Below are 14,039 nucleotides of genomic sequence, written 5' to 3'. Positions count from 1 at the left end.
AACGTCCTCGGACGTAAAGTCCGAGATGTGCGAGCAGCGAAGAATATTCGATAATGCTCAATCACATTCCTTGGACGGTGACAGGCAGCAGCCCGGGTTGATGACGAATGTGCCCTAAAATGTTCCCGTGTCCGATGGAAGAGCTATCGTCCCCGTGGACCGACCGCCAGCTCGGCCGGCCTCCGCGTTTTTCGTTATCAAACTAATAATTGGGTACATTTTATCTAGGGACCACCGCACCGGGATGGGGACAGACGTGGGACCTTTATTTTCGCAAGATCTCTTAAGAGCACGAATCACCCCATCGATCAGATCTGCTCTGTCATCTGGTACTTCACCGACTTCATCAACTCACTCCGCATCCAAAAGTGACAGAGTCTATTAAGCCTCTGCATCAAGGAACAACATCACACCACCTACTGTTGAGCGCTTCGTGACTAAACTGCAGCAACACATCTCACCATGTCAACACAGCCGTTACCGGCGAGGACGCCATTTTTCCAATGGCCTGCAGCGCAACGAAAAGGGGCCATGATCCCTATGGTCATGTCCTCCATCATGCTCCTCCTTCTCGTTCTTGCGAATATGTCATACCTCTTCGGCACCAGCTTCGATCAAGCAAAGCGCACACATGCCATCAAGATTCTCGCCATCGACTACGATGAGGGCGCCATCGGCACCGCCGTCTCAAAGGCATCGCAAAGCCTCCAGGCCGCCAACTTCCCCACTATCGAGTTCGGCTCCGTATCCGAGTACTCGACTCCCGCGTCAGTAAGGAACGCTGTCTGCAAGGGAGACTACTGGGGCGCGATCTACGTCTCTTCGGGCGCATCCGCGAAGCTCGCTAGCGCCATCAACGGCACATCCACAAGCTACAACCCCGCCGACTCGATTACATACACGTACAACCAGGCTCGGTACCCGGCACAGGCGGACTCGCTCATTGCCTCCAACATCGCAAAGGTGGTTGGCATGGCGCGGAGCTTCTACTACCAGACTCCCAATGGCACCGCCGCTCTCCGATCTCTCAACGCCAGCAACCCGGCCGCCATTGCCGCCTACCTCAACCCTATCCAGTCGACTGCCGACCTCATCCAGCCCACGACTCAGGGCCCTCGCGTCTTCTTCAACACTGTCAACATCATCATCCCAACCTTGGCTCAGTTCTTCTACATCCTGGCACTGAACGGCATCGGCCTGAGCACTGGCATCCTGGCCAAGGCCCGTGTTCGCGATGTCTGGCTGATGCGCTTCGGCATTGGCAAGATCTACGGCTTCCTCACCGCCCTCACCGTCTCCGGCTACCTCTGGGCCTTCCGCGAGTCATGGGACGTCGGCAGCTTCCAGTTCGGCAAGACCCTGCTCGTCTTCTGGCTGTACATGGATGTCCAGTGGCAGGTTCTTGAGTCGTTCGTCGGATCCTTCGTGCCCATGCAGTTCATGCCTTTCTTCGTCCTGACCTGGATCATCACCAACATCGCAAGCACCGTCGCCCCATTCGAGCTTATGCCCGGCTTCTACCGTATCGGCTACGCACTGCCAGCGCACGAGGCCTACTCGATGATGGTCTTGGCCTGGTCTGGATGCGCCGACCAGACACGCGTTGCTCTGCCGGTTCTCTTTGCCTGGTGGATTGCCGGCCACGTCTTGGCCGTCTTCTCTATCCGCAAGCGCTGTGCAGATGCAGGCAAGATGGCCGGTGCGGCCGCCGTCAAGGCCCCGGCACAGGAGCAGGAGCAGGCACAAGACCTTCCGATCCCTCCGCGTTCAGCAAGCACCGAGCTGACGCTCCGATCCGATGAGGAACAGGTCAGAAACGAGAAGTGAGAGGCTTCTGAAACTTGGTGCAGTAAGGCGGAGGATGTAATGCAGCAGCGGAGGGAAGCTTGATACCCAGGCCGAAGGCCTATGTGTTTTTACAGTTGATCAGACGTTGAAGAAGCGTGATGATGTGGTTTCGGTGCGGCTCTCCCACCTCGTTAGACTCAAATTAGACAGGCATCATGCATGAACCATGTAGCATTGGGCCACTGACATAATAAACTCTCCTCAAGACCATCCGCTCTCACATCGTGTGCCTGTGATTCTTCGTTCAGACCTTTTCCGACTAACATGAGAGTGATCCTAGCAAGATTCTGATACACAAGGTTGAGAGGAGAAAGTTGGGGTTTTCTTTGACACTATTTCTATGTCCATTCATACGAGATCGCGTTGGTTGATGTACGTGTAGCTTCAGATCGCGAGAGGACCCTGAAGCACGCTGAAAGCAGCAAACAACTCATTATCGCAGTATTTGCGAGCAATGATTTGGATGTCAATCGGGGCCCCCTCATAGTCCGTTTCCTCCCAAAATTGTCTCGCCCGCTTACAATCCCCACTCAGGGGAGTTGCGTCAGCTGGTGCATACCTTTCCTCTCCTTTCTTCAACGCCTTGATCGGTGTAGGCACTACAACGCCAGGATAGTCGACATAGTTCCAGAACGACTCATAATTCCAAAACAAGGCGCCGTCATGCGGGCATGCGGGTCCCACATAGGCCGGGCCGATCAAGATGTCGATGTCCTGCGCCATCCAGTGTTCGGCGAACTCGCACCTGAACTTGTCCCGAGCAACCCGTTGCTGGAGAATGCCGGCGGCATCAAGGTCCTGGTTCGTGGCTTCTGCGGCTTCAAGGGTCCCCTTGGTCAGCAGCATTGGTGGCTCGCCTGTAGCTGCCATTGCTCCCTTGATCATTCTACCATCATCCGGAACGAAGATGCGCTGGACGCTGTCCATAGCATCAGCGGCTCTGAACGGGACGAATTCTTTGATTTCGAACTTGGAAGACTTGGCTAGCTGCTCGCGGGCCCAGTTTAAGGCGCGGATGACCGGAGGCTGCGGCACCACGACGCCGTCGTTCATCATGAAACCGACTTTCAAGGGTCCTGTCTTCGGTGTTGTTGCCAGCCCAGTCCATGGAATTGGAACCAGCCTGGGATCTTCTAAGTGAGGGTTGGCATCTTTCAACACCGACACGAACAGGTCCATGTCTCTGAGAGATGTGGCCAAGGGACCAGTCGAACCAAGCACGTTGAGTTCACCGGCATAACCGTAGTCCCCAGTGAAGTCCCTCATAGGGAGATAGTAGGAAGTAGCCTTGAAGCCGTAGATACCGCAGAAAGCGGCTGGGGTTCTGATGCTGCCTCCAATGTCTGTACCGATAGCCAGCGGGCTTCCTCGCAGAGCCTCCAATGCGGCTCCACCACCGGTCGACCCGCCAGCTGACAGGTCGATGTTGTGTGGGTTGAGAGTGCGACCGAGAGGAGACACAGTCTCCAGATGCATGATACCCTGGGGCTGGAGCGTCTTGCAGTGGAACACGGCTCCTGCCTTCCGCAGTATGGAGATCATCTGGCAATCCTTCTCGGCCTTATGCCGCGTAACGACGAAGCCAAGAGATGTGTAGTGACCTGCCAGTGGGATCATCTCCTTGACGGCAATCGGCACACCGTGGAGTGGTCCAACCGTCTTGCCCGTCCTCTCCAAGTAATCGTCGAGGGCCTTGGCCTGCTCCAGAGCCTCATCCATGAACCATTCTGACAAGCAGCAGGTAAGCTGGTGCGCGATGATTGCCCTCTTCGAGTAAGCCGAGGCAACGGCGACGGCCGTGAACTTCTTGGCTGCGATGGCTTCGGCCAACGCGACGGCATCGTAGTTTTCGGTGATGTCAATCTCTGCGGACGATAGAATGCCGCACTCTCTGGGCAGGGCGACGACGTTCTTCGGTGGGCTGGCGATGACGGCCGGTGAGATGTGCAAGTTTTCAGGGACTTTTGCAGCGAACTCTTCTAGAATGGCCGCGCGGGCAGCCTCGAATTCCGGGGTGCCCGAGACATTGGGGAGCCTCTCGATTACTGGCAAAAGCTTGGATGACATGTTGGATTTGACGATGTCTCAGGCTGACATGAGGAATACTGCTTGAAGATGAGGGCGTGTGTTATCTAGACCGACTGCAGTCAGCGGGCAGACGGCAGCATTATATCTTGGCCGAAATTGTGGCTCATGAACGATTGTTACTCAGCGTTACCATCATCATCTCGAATTTAAATTCGTTGCACCAATGACGTCTTTGCCCAGCGCATGTTGTTGAGATAATGCGGGGGTCTTAGAGCCAAAGATCTTCCTCTAGCAGGATTACTGCATTAGGATGTCTGATACAAGCCGAGTCAGCTAAGCGTCTGATCCAATTAACATCATATAAGGGTCTGGCCGCCCAGACCGGAAGGGCTTGGGGATAGTTCAGCTAGACTAAGCCGAAAGGATAGAGAACCCTATAGAGATAGGGTATAAAACCCTCTATAGCGAAGACTTAATAAATACTTACTAAAAAGTTAGAAAAGAAGATCTTAGAAGAAGTAAGTAAAAGTAATATAGTAATATTATACTTACTTTTAGGGTACTTCTTCTATTTATTTAACTTAATTATAACTTATAGCTCCTAATACTTTTATAATTCTTTTACTTTTTATTTTACTTTAAGAAAGTTAATAATAATAATAGTATTATATATTTAAGTAATACTTATTAATTAAGCTAAAGAACTTATACTTAATATTTACTAAGTGTTAAGTAAAATAGCTTATATAAGCTTATATAGGGAAGATAACTTTAGTGAATAATTAGAGGATAATATAAGTTAATAAAGAGAAATAAGAAGCTATATTTTAAGTGAGGTTAGAGGCTTTAAAGAGGATAAGCTATTTATACTAAATATTTATTAAATAGATAATAAGTATATATAGGAGAATAAAAAATATAAAACCCCTCTTTATAGATTAGATAAGCTATAAGGCTAAATATCTATAGTTACTACTAATAAGCTAGCTTAAGCTAAAAGGCTAAATAAAGCTACTAGTTAAGTATTAATATAGTAGATTATAACTATAATAGCTAATTAATATAAACTAATTATTATTATATTAAATAACTAAGTATTTACTAAATAATTATTAAAAGTTTATAAGAAACCTCTAAACTATAATATAGTTTACTTTATTAATAAATCTATTAGTATAGAAAAAGAAGATTAGCTTATTATAATAAAAGAAGCTTATAAATATTACTTTAGCTATTCTAATAGCTAATATATCTAATAAGCTTTAAGTATAATAAAATATACCTTATAAATAGAATAGTAAACTTATTAGTAAATATTTATAGATATATTAAGGAAGTAAGTTAACTTTATATAGGAAGACTTTAAAGTTTTTATAAGAAAGTAATATATAACGCTTAAACTCTAAGAATAAAACTACTATAATACTTTAAAGTAGTACTACTAAAAGGATAATAAGAAACTTATTATATATTAAGCTTATTAGAAGTCTATTAACTAAGCCTTTAATAAGCTAAATATAGGTAATATAAAAGCTTATATATTTTTTTAAAACCTTACTAAAACTTTAAAAGATAAACTTTTTAAATAAGATATTAATTATATTAATATATATATTATAGCTCTATATATATAGAGATTATAAGAGATTTTAGAAAGGAGATATATAAGAAAGCCTACTAGCTATTCTAAGTTATATAAGTAATTATACTTAAGATCTCTAAACTACCTTTATAAGAGTAGCTTATAACCCCCTTAGTTAATAGACCTAAAAGAGCACTATTTAGAGACTCTATCCTAAAATAACTACTTAGTAAACCTCTATATAAGGCTTAATTTTAATAGTAAAGCTTTTAATCTTTAGGGAACTTAATATTATAATTATAAAAAGTATAGGTATATCTCCCCTAATTATACTAAACTATATATATAGCTTATAAGTAGTAATTAGAACTTAAACTTAAGATAGAGTAAGATTAATATTATTATAATCTTTTATATAATTAATACTAAAAACTTAAGAAATAAATAAATATAAAAATAACTTTAAAGGGTATTATACTAAAAATCACTTTAATTCTTATAAAATAAACTATTAAAAGTTAAGTAATTATATTTTAAATATATAATAAAGTTAAACTATTAGTTAATATAAATATTTATACTATAGTAGACTTTATATAAGAAAACCTTATAGAGAAATTCTTACTAAAGGAGGTTATTAGCGTTATAGCTTTAAAGCTAATAGACTTTTAAAGAAAGCTAATACCTACTAGTAAAGTTTATTAGCTTACCTTCTTCTTAATTAATAGCTAAAGCTATCTATAGAAGATTTACTAAGCGTTTATAGCTAGCTTATATCTTAAAGGAATAAGAGATATCTTTTTATCTAATAACTTAATAAGTAAAGAAGGTATTTATATAAATACTTATACTTATATTTAGTTATATAATTATATTTTACTTATTAAGCTAGAGGTAATAGTATAAAAGATTATAGAAAATAGCTAAAAAGCTTATATAATATACTTAATAGGAGCTTTAGTTTTAAATAAAAAAGATATTAATATTTTAAGTAAAGGCTTATTAGATAAGAAGTTTAAGAAGAAGATCCTTAAAGAACTTAAACTTTTTACTAATATTTTTAATAAAGAAAACATAAAGAAGGTCTCTAAACTAAAAAGAGTAATATATTATATTAAGTTAAAACTTAGTAAAAAGCCTCTATATAGGCCTATATACTTTATATTAATAGAGTAGCTATAAACCTTTACTAAATATATTTAGGAAATAGAAGTAGCTAAATATATTTACTACTTAATTAGCTTTATTAAGGTATTAATTTTATTTATACTTAAAAAGGATAATAGCTTATAGTTATATATAGATTATAGAGGGTTAAATAAAATTATAGTAAAAAATTATTACTTTCTACTATTAATTAGTAAGCTTCTAAATAAGCTTATTAGTATAAAGTTTATTTCTAAGATTAATTTAAATAAAATATATTATAAAATTATAATTAATAAAGTAGATAGATAGAAAATTATATTTAAGATTTAATATAAGCACTTTAAGTATATAGTAATATTATTTAAGCTTATTAATACTTTAGTAACTTTCTAAGTATATATTTACTAAATACTTATTAACTTTCTAGATACTTATTATATTATATACCTAGATAATATCTTAATCTATTTAGATATTAAGGAGTAATATATAAAAGATCTTTATATAATCTTATATCGCTTAAAAGCTACTAAGCTATTTATAAAACTAAAGAAGTATAACTTCTATTAAATAGAAATAGATTTCCTTAAATTTTATATTACTTAAGATAGTATTAAAATAAACCTAAATAAAATCTAAGTAGTTACTAAATAGCTAATATTAAAATCTTTTAGGGATATTTAAGTTTTCTTTAGTTTCTATAACTTTTACTATAAATTTATTACTAAATACTCCTATATTATAGCTTTTATAAATAGTATACTAAAAGGAAATTAAAATAGTATAAAGTTAAGAGCTTTTATCTAAATAGGGGAGATATAAACTATATTTAAGATACTTTAGAGAGTATTTACTAAAGCTTTAATATTAAAATATTATAACTTAGTGTTAGAAACTAAGGTTAAGACTAATATATCTACTTAAGTAGTATTTAGTATATTTTTATAGAAGTATAGTATTATTTAGTATTTAATAGCCTTTTAGTTAAAGAAGCTTTTAGATATAAAAAGATATTAAGCTATAAAGTAATAAAAGCTTTTTATTATTATAGAAAGCTTAGATTACTAAGTATAATACCTCTAAAAGCTCTTTAAGAAATTCTTAGTATTTATAGACTATATAGCACTAAAGGGGGTACTTATTATACTTATATATAATATTTATAGAAAGCTTATATAATAGGTTTACTACTTATTAGTATTTAATTTTAAAATTTAATATAAATTAGGAGTTATTAATCTAGTAGATAGATTATTATAATACTCTAACTATATAGTAGAAGACTTTAAAGTAGATAATATAATCCCTACCTTTAAGAAGAAACTAAGACTTATTAGCTAGCTATTAGTAACTACTTATTAATATATTACTAAACTTAAAGGAACTATAGCTACTATAAGAACTTATATTTAAGCTATTTAGTAAAGTATATAAAAACCTTATTAGAAAGCTAGCTTTAAGGTTAAGGGATCTTTACCTTTAGGTTAATACTACTTTATAAAAAGTATTAATAATCTATTATATTAAAATATATATATTAATATTATTACTTACTTAAAATTATATATAGATATTATACTAACTACTCTATAAGAGGATAGTAATATGCTAGAGGACTTAAGGGGAGCTAGAGTTATTATACTAAAGTAGTATATCTTATATATTATAATAAGGGAGCTTATTTAGGATAAAATAATATATATATTGTAACTAAGCGTAAATCTTAAATAGATAATTAGAGGACTATAAACTAAAGACTATTTCTATAGAGAACTTATATTTAAAATTTACTAAGATACTAGAGAATATTAAAGGTATTAACTTAATAAGAACTATATCTTTTAGTTTAAAAGAAGACTTATTATCTTAAAAGAGAGATCTTTCTACTATAAAATCTTAAAAAACCACTATAATATACCTAAATTAGGGTATATAGGGGTAAATAAAATAGTAAAGCTAATTCTATAAAAATTTTATTAGCTATACCTAATAAAAGATATATAGTAATATATTACTAAGTACTTATACTACTAGGGAGTATATATACTATAGTATAAGCTATATAAACTACTATAAATATTAGAATTACTAGTATACCTATTTTAATAGATTTCTTTAGACTTTTTAACTAGCTTATTAGAGAGTTACTAAGATAATAGGATTATATATAATATAATCCTAATAGTTATATATTAAATAACTAAAATAGCTTAGTTTCTAGTAATAACTAAGTAATTAGATATTATAAGCTTAGTAAGGATTTTATACTAAGAGATTAAATACTAATATAGTATACTTAAAGCTATTATTAGTAATTAAGATAAGTTAATTACTAGTTAGTTCTAATAAGATTAAACTAAAGCTTAAGATATAGAAAGGTATATCTCTACTATATAGTATTTATAGATAGATAAGTAGACTAAAAGAATATATTAAACTCTAATAGTATACTTCTTAAAGTTTAGTGAAAGCTTATATAACTAGTAAGTAATATAGCTAGTTAAAGCTAAATTCTTATATAATAATAGTAAATATACTACTATTAGTATATTACTATTTAAAGCTTTAATAGGTTACTACTTTTAAATAATTAATTACTACCTATTAGGTATAGAAATTAAAACTTAAGAGGTTAATAAAAAGCTTAAGAAACTAATAGAGGTTTACTAAAGAATAGCTAAAAATTAGTAATATATAATAGAAGTATAAGTTAAAAATATAAACGCTAAAAGGAAGGTATAATTATATAAAGTTAGAGATATTATAAAGCTTTTAATAAAGAACTTCTATTTTATAAAAGGTTAGTAAAAACTTACTTTATAATTTATTCTTATACTAATTATAGAGGTTATAAACCTTAATACTTATAAAGTATAGCTTTTAGAAAAATATAATAAAGTATATAACGTCTTTTTAGTTACTTTATTAGAGCTATAATATAGCTAAAGGCTTACTAAAAGATAGTTTTTAGACTTAGAAGAGGACCTTAAAGAATAGGAAGTTAAAGATATTATATTATAAAGGGAAGTATTAATAAGCTCCTTATATTTAGTTAAGTAGAAAGGCTAGCTAATAAAATATAATACTTAGGAGCTTAAAGAGCATTTAGTAAATATTTTATAAATCCTTATAGGATTTAAGAAGTAATAGTATAAGTTATACTATAAGTAGGATAATAAGTAGTATAGAGAAATAGGAAAAGTTAATTAACTATAGGAAAACTCTAAAAAAAAACTACTTTTTAAAAGTAATATATAAACCTAGAGGTATCTAACTTAGAACTCTAAAGAAAAGCTATTATATACTTACTAAAGATCTATTAAAAACTACTAAGAATTATCCTCTAAGTTACTTAAATCCTTATTAGTACTATTATTATTAGGATTAATATTTATATTATTCTTATTATTGCTATTCTTACTCTCTAATAATTTATCTTTATCTTTAGAACTAACTAGATTCTTATAAATACTTATAGAAGAGGTGCTAATATCCTTATAAGTATTAAGTTAGAGAGTAAGGCTAAAGCTAATATATTTAAGGATTATAATTAAGGTATACTTATAAGAATTATGAAGTATTTAAGAAGCTTAAACTTTAGAAGGATCTTAGGTAAGTAGGCTAGATATATAAAAGTTATTACTTAAGAGATACTTCTCTATAACTTTATTAAGTTTATTAAAGAACTAAGCTTAGTTAAAGATATAGCTTTTATCTTAAAGGTATTAAGGTAAGGTATTTTTAAGCTAAAAATAAGTCTACTTAATAAGGTTTTTATCCTTCTTTTAGTAAGTATTTTATAAGGAAAACTATTAACTATTAAAGGAAATTATAATATAGGGGATTATATACTTTAAGTTAGATTTTAAGATACGCTTAGGTATAATTAGTAGTAGTCTCCTTAGTATTTATTTATAATAGCTAGTTATTATACTACTTTAAATTAAGCTAAAGCTTAATAAGGTTTACTAACTACTTATAGAGTAATAAGAGAAATACCTAACTATTAGTAATTATAATATATATATAGTAGATCTTATACTAATAATATTTATTAGCTTTAATCTAAGTAGTATAACGTTTTACTTAGTTTTAGAAGATTTAAGTGCTATTAATAAAGTATTTAGGGATCTAGTTATATTAATAGTTAGTCTAATATTTTAGTAAAAGGTTACTAAATACTTACTTTATAATACTTAATACTATATAAACAATATATCTAATAAGTAGTATTACTTATATTAGTATAAATATATACTACTTTAGTAGTCTAATAGAGCTATAAAGTATAAGAAATATAAAGCTTACTACTACTTAATTAGTTATACTAATAAGTATTACTATTTTTTATTAAGATATTAAGCTTATATAGCGCTAAGATATAAGTAATTAAGGTTTTAATACTTATAATATTAGATATAAAAGTAGAGTTAGAAGGGGAAAGCTTTATAAAAACTTAATAAAAGCTTATAAAATATAAAAGCTATTATATTATAATATAATATAATAAAGAGGAAGAAAAACTAACTTTAAGTAAGAAAAAAGGTATTATTTTATAGATAGATATGAGGTATTATTAAGTAGTTAGGGAAGTAGCTATAACTTTAGATAGTAGGAATAATAATTATTTACTATAATAGATACTACTAAAAGTAAGAAAGTAAGTATAGTAAATTAATAATAGTAGTTATTATCTAATATTCTAAATAGCTTTATAATATATCTATTTTAGAAAGGGAATAAATAAAATAAAAAATAAAGTTATTATAAAGCTATTATTTAGAGAAAGTTTATTAAGTAAAGAATAAAGAGTTTATAAGTAAAGAATATAAAACTTACTAAAAATAATTTCTTTTTTTAAGGAATAAGAGAGATCTTTAAAGGAACTTTAGTTAGGAGATAATATAACCTTAAGGATAAGATTATAAGACTTATAGAGATAATAATAATACTAAAAGATAATAGAGCTTTAGTAAATATATAGTAAATAATTACTATATAGATAGTAGAGATAACTTATAATAATAATAGTAACTATAAGAGCTTTTATAGATAATAGGGGTTCTTACTTATTATTAGCTTTATTTTATAGTAAGGACTACTATAATTAGAAGGGGGATAATTATAAAGGTCTAGTTACTTAGACTAAAAAAGCTTAGAGATAGTTTAGCTAAACTAAGCTAAAAAGATAGAGAACTTTATAGAGATAGGGTATAGAACCCTTTATAGTGAGGACTTAGTGAGTACTTACTAAAGGGTTAGAAAAGAAGATCTTAGAAGAAGTAAGTAAAAGTAGTGTAGTAATATTATACCTACCTTTAGGGTGCTTTTTCTATTAGTTTGACCTAACTGTAGCTTATAGCCCCTAATACCTTTATAATATATATATTACTATAAAGCTATTTTTATTAATAGTTATATAATAATTACTTAATAATTACTTTTATTAGGTTAAAGTAATATAAGTACTTTATATTACTAACTTTATAGCTTTATTTATAGCTTTATTATTAGAGGAATCTATTATAGAGAGGTTAATTCTACTATTTAAGAGGTTTAACTATTCTTAATACTAACTTTAGTATATAGAGAAGGTTAGAAACTACCTTCTCTATATATTAGGCTTTTTATATAGTAAGAAGGGGTTAAATAATAAAAAACTCTAGTATTAATACTAAAGAGAGGGGGTGTATAGTTATTTTTTATATAACTATACTACTAAGATATTATAATAAGGTCCCCTTACTAGTAGTAATTTATTAATACCTAGAAAGGTTAAGCGTATTAAAAAGAGGTTTTTCTAAGCTTCTATTACGTTAGAGAATATGCTAGTACTAGAAATCTCTAGTACTAGTGCTAGTACTAGGGAGAAGATCACACCCTATATGTCTATGCTTACAGAGCATCTTACGATCTTAGGGTGCTTTGAAAGCAAAGCCAGCTCCGGAGCGCCGAAGCCGGAGCAGTCGGCCGGTTGAGACGAGGCTCCGCCGACTGCCTATGTGCACTTGCGATCACAAACTTAGAATAAACTTAGAGTTGCATAATTCGAGACCTCAGACACTATTTGGTCTAAATTGGGTGCACTCTAGTGATGCATTAGTCCCTGAAAGTTTGAAGGTCCCTGTACCTCTGGCCTCGAGGCGCATCTACTCTTTGATGTAGAGCTGTGCAACATCGCAGGACTTCTGATGCCCCTAAAGAGGCAACCAATCTTTTGAAAGAACAGGCGTAACATTATGTAATTCACGTTACCGATTCGCTCCCGGGCACATACCTAAATCAAGATAACTTAAAGAGGTGGAATGCAACTTGTATCGACAAACCGAAGAACGAGGCATAGATAGATTTATGTACTTCAAGGCGGACCCAACCGAGTCGTCAATAGTTCAACTAGTGAAGCACAGCCATCTCTCTGGTTCATGGTGAAGCGACTCCTCGGCCGGTCGCAAGCGCAAAGGTGTTGTCAGGGTAAGACTGCTTTTAGTCCACAATGAACTGAGCATTCAGTGGGGACCCCTGCGACACTCATTGCCAAGCATGTTCAGTTAGCGGAAACATGTCAGATACCCGCGAGTAGCCACGTGCAGCATCTTAAAGGAAACATGGGATGATGCGACAGGTAGTTCTGAGTAGGTCTGAAAGCACTTGACTAGAGCCCGCTGGAAAGGGAGAATGCGAAGTAATTTTGGCTGCCAGGGATTCCAGCGGGATACCGTCAATGACACGAACAGCTGTGTAATAGCAGATTTCAGCAGAGTTGACGGAAGCATTGAGTGATGAATGCTACGTTCATGTTATACTAGAGCTGTACCCTACGCAGCTGAAAGGCCAATATGGTGTAGTAATATTCCTGGAGACAGGGAGTCCTTGATCAACCATAGTGATGCCCGCGGCGGACGGGAACGGCACCCGCGGGCCACGAACGGTGTCCGAGTTTGGACGTCTTTGTTTCCAATGCATCTCGCCCACTTCCAGTTCTAGCTTCCACTGTTAAAGCAGCTAGACAACCGCCCTTCTACTAACCCATTTGGTAATTATCTAGGTTTTCTTGCATCATTTTCGTCTCACTTCCCCTGTCCGTAGTTCATCTCAGCATCGACAAGCATCGCATTCTCAACCATGGATGCCTATGTAGTGCACCAGTAGCGATAGCTCTACATCCGAGGATGCCGAATTGAATGGTAAATCCTATTTTCCGATATGGGATGAGAGCAACATCGACCAAAAGTTAAGGCGGACGGATCTGCGGTCCTCGAGCTGCCGCTGTGTAAGAGTAGTGTGGGAGCTGTCCAATATGACGCCTCGAGGACTACCGATTGTCTGATCATTCATCCAAGAAAATTATCTAATCAGCGCGTCTTGTCTGGCGCAATTTGTATGATGTTAGTTTGGCGAAACTGGGGGAGCGGGTGATGTCGACGAACATCTG

General features: G+C 34.3%; 2 protein-coding genes across 2 annotated transcripts; one reads left to right on the top strand and one right to left on the bottom strand.

Annotated features, from left to right (window-relative positions):
• Positions 1-462: 462 nt before the first annotated feature.
• On the top strand, positions 463-1,827 carry CGCS363_v013514 (uncharacterized protein; the record flags this gene model as incomplete). Its single annotated transcript, XM_036645363.1, has 1 exon — positions 463-1,827. The coding sequence occupies one exon, from the start codon at positions 463-465 to the stop codon at positions 1,825-1,827; it is 1,365 nt and encodes a 454-aa protein (XP_036489219.1).
• A 405-nt stretch (positions 1,828-2,232) lies between these two features.
• On the bottom strand, positions 2,233-3,915 carry CGCS363_v013513 (putative amidase; the record flags this gene model as incomplete). Its single annotated transcript, XM_036645362.1, has 1 exon — positions 2,233-3,915. The coding sequence occupies one exon, from the start codon at positions 3,913-3,915 to the stop codon at positions 2,233-2,235; it is 1,683 nt and encodes a 560-aa protein (XP_036489218.1).
• Positions 3,916-14,039: the final 10,124 nt, after the last annotated feature.

This window comes from Colletotrichum siamense (genome assembly GCF_013390195.1).
Source record: "Colletotrichum siamense strain Cg363 chromosome Unknown KSG_Cg363_contig09, whole genome shotgun sequence".
NCBI lineage: Eukaryota > Fungi > Ascomycota > Sordariomycetes > Glomerellales > Glomerellaceae > Colletotrichum > Colletotrichum siamense.
The sequence above is the reverse complement of the archived record's forward strand: the minus strand, read 5'-3'. Positions and strand labels throughout refer to the sequence as shown.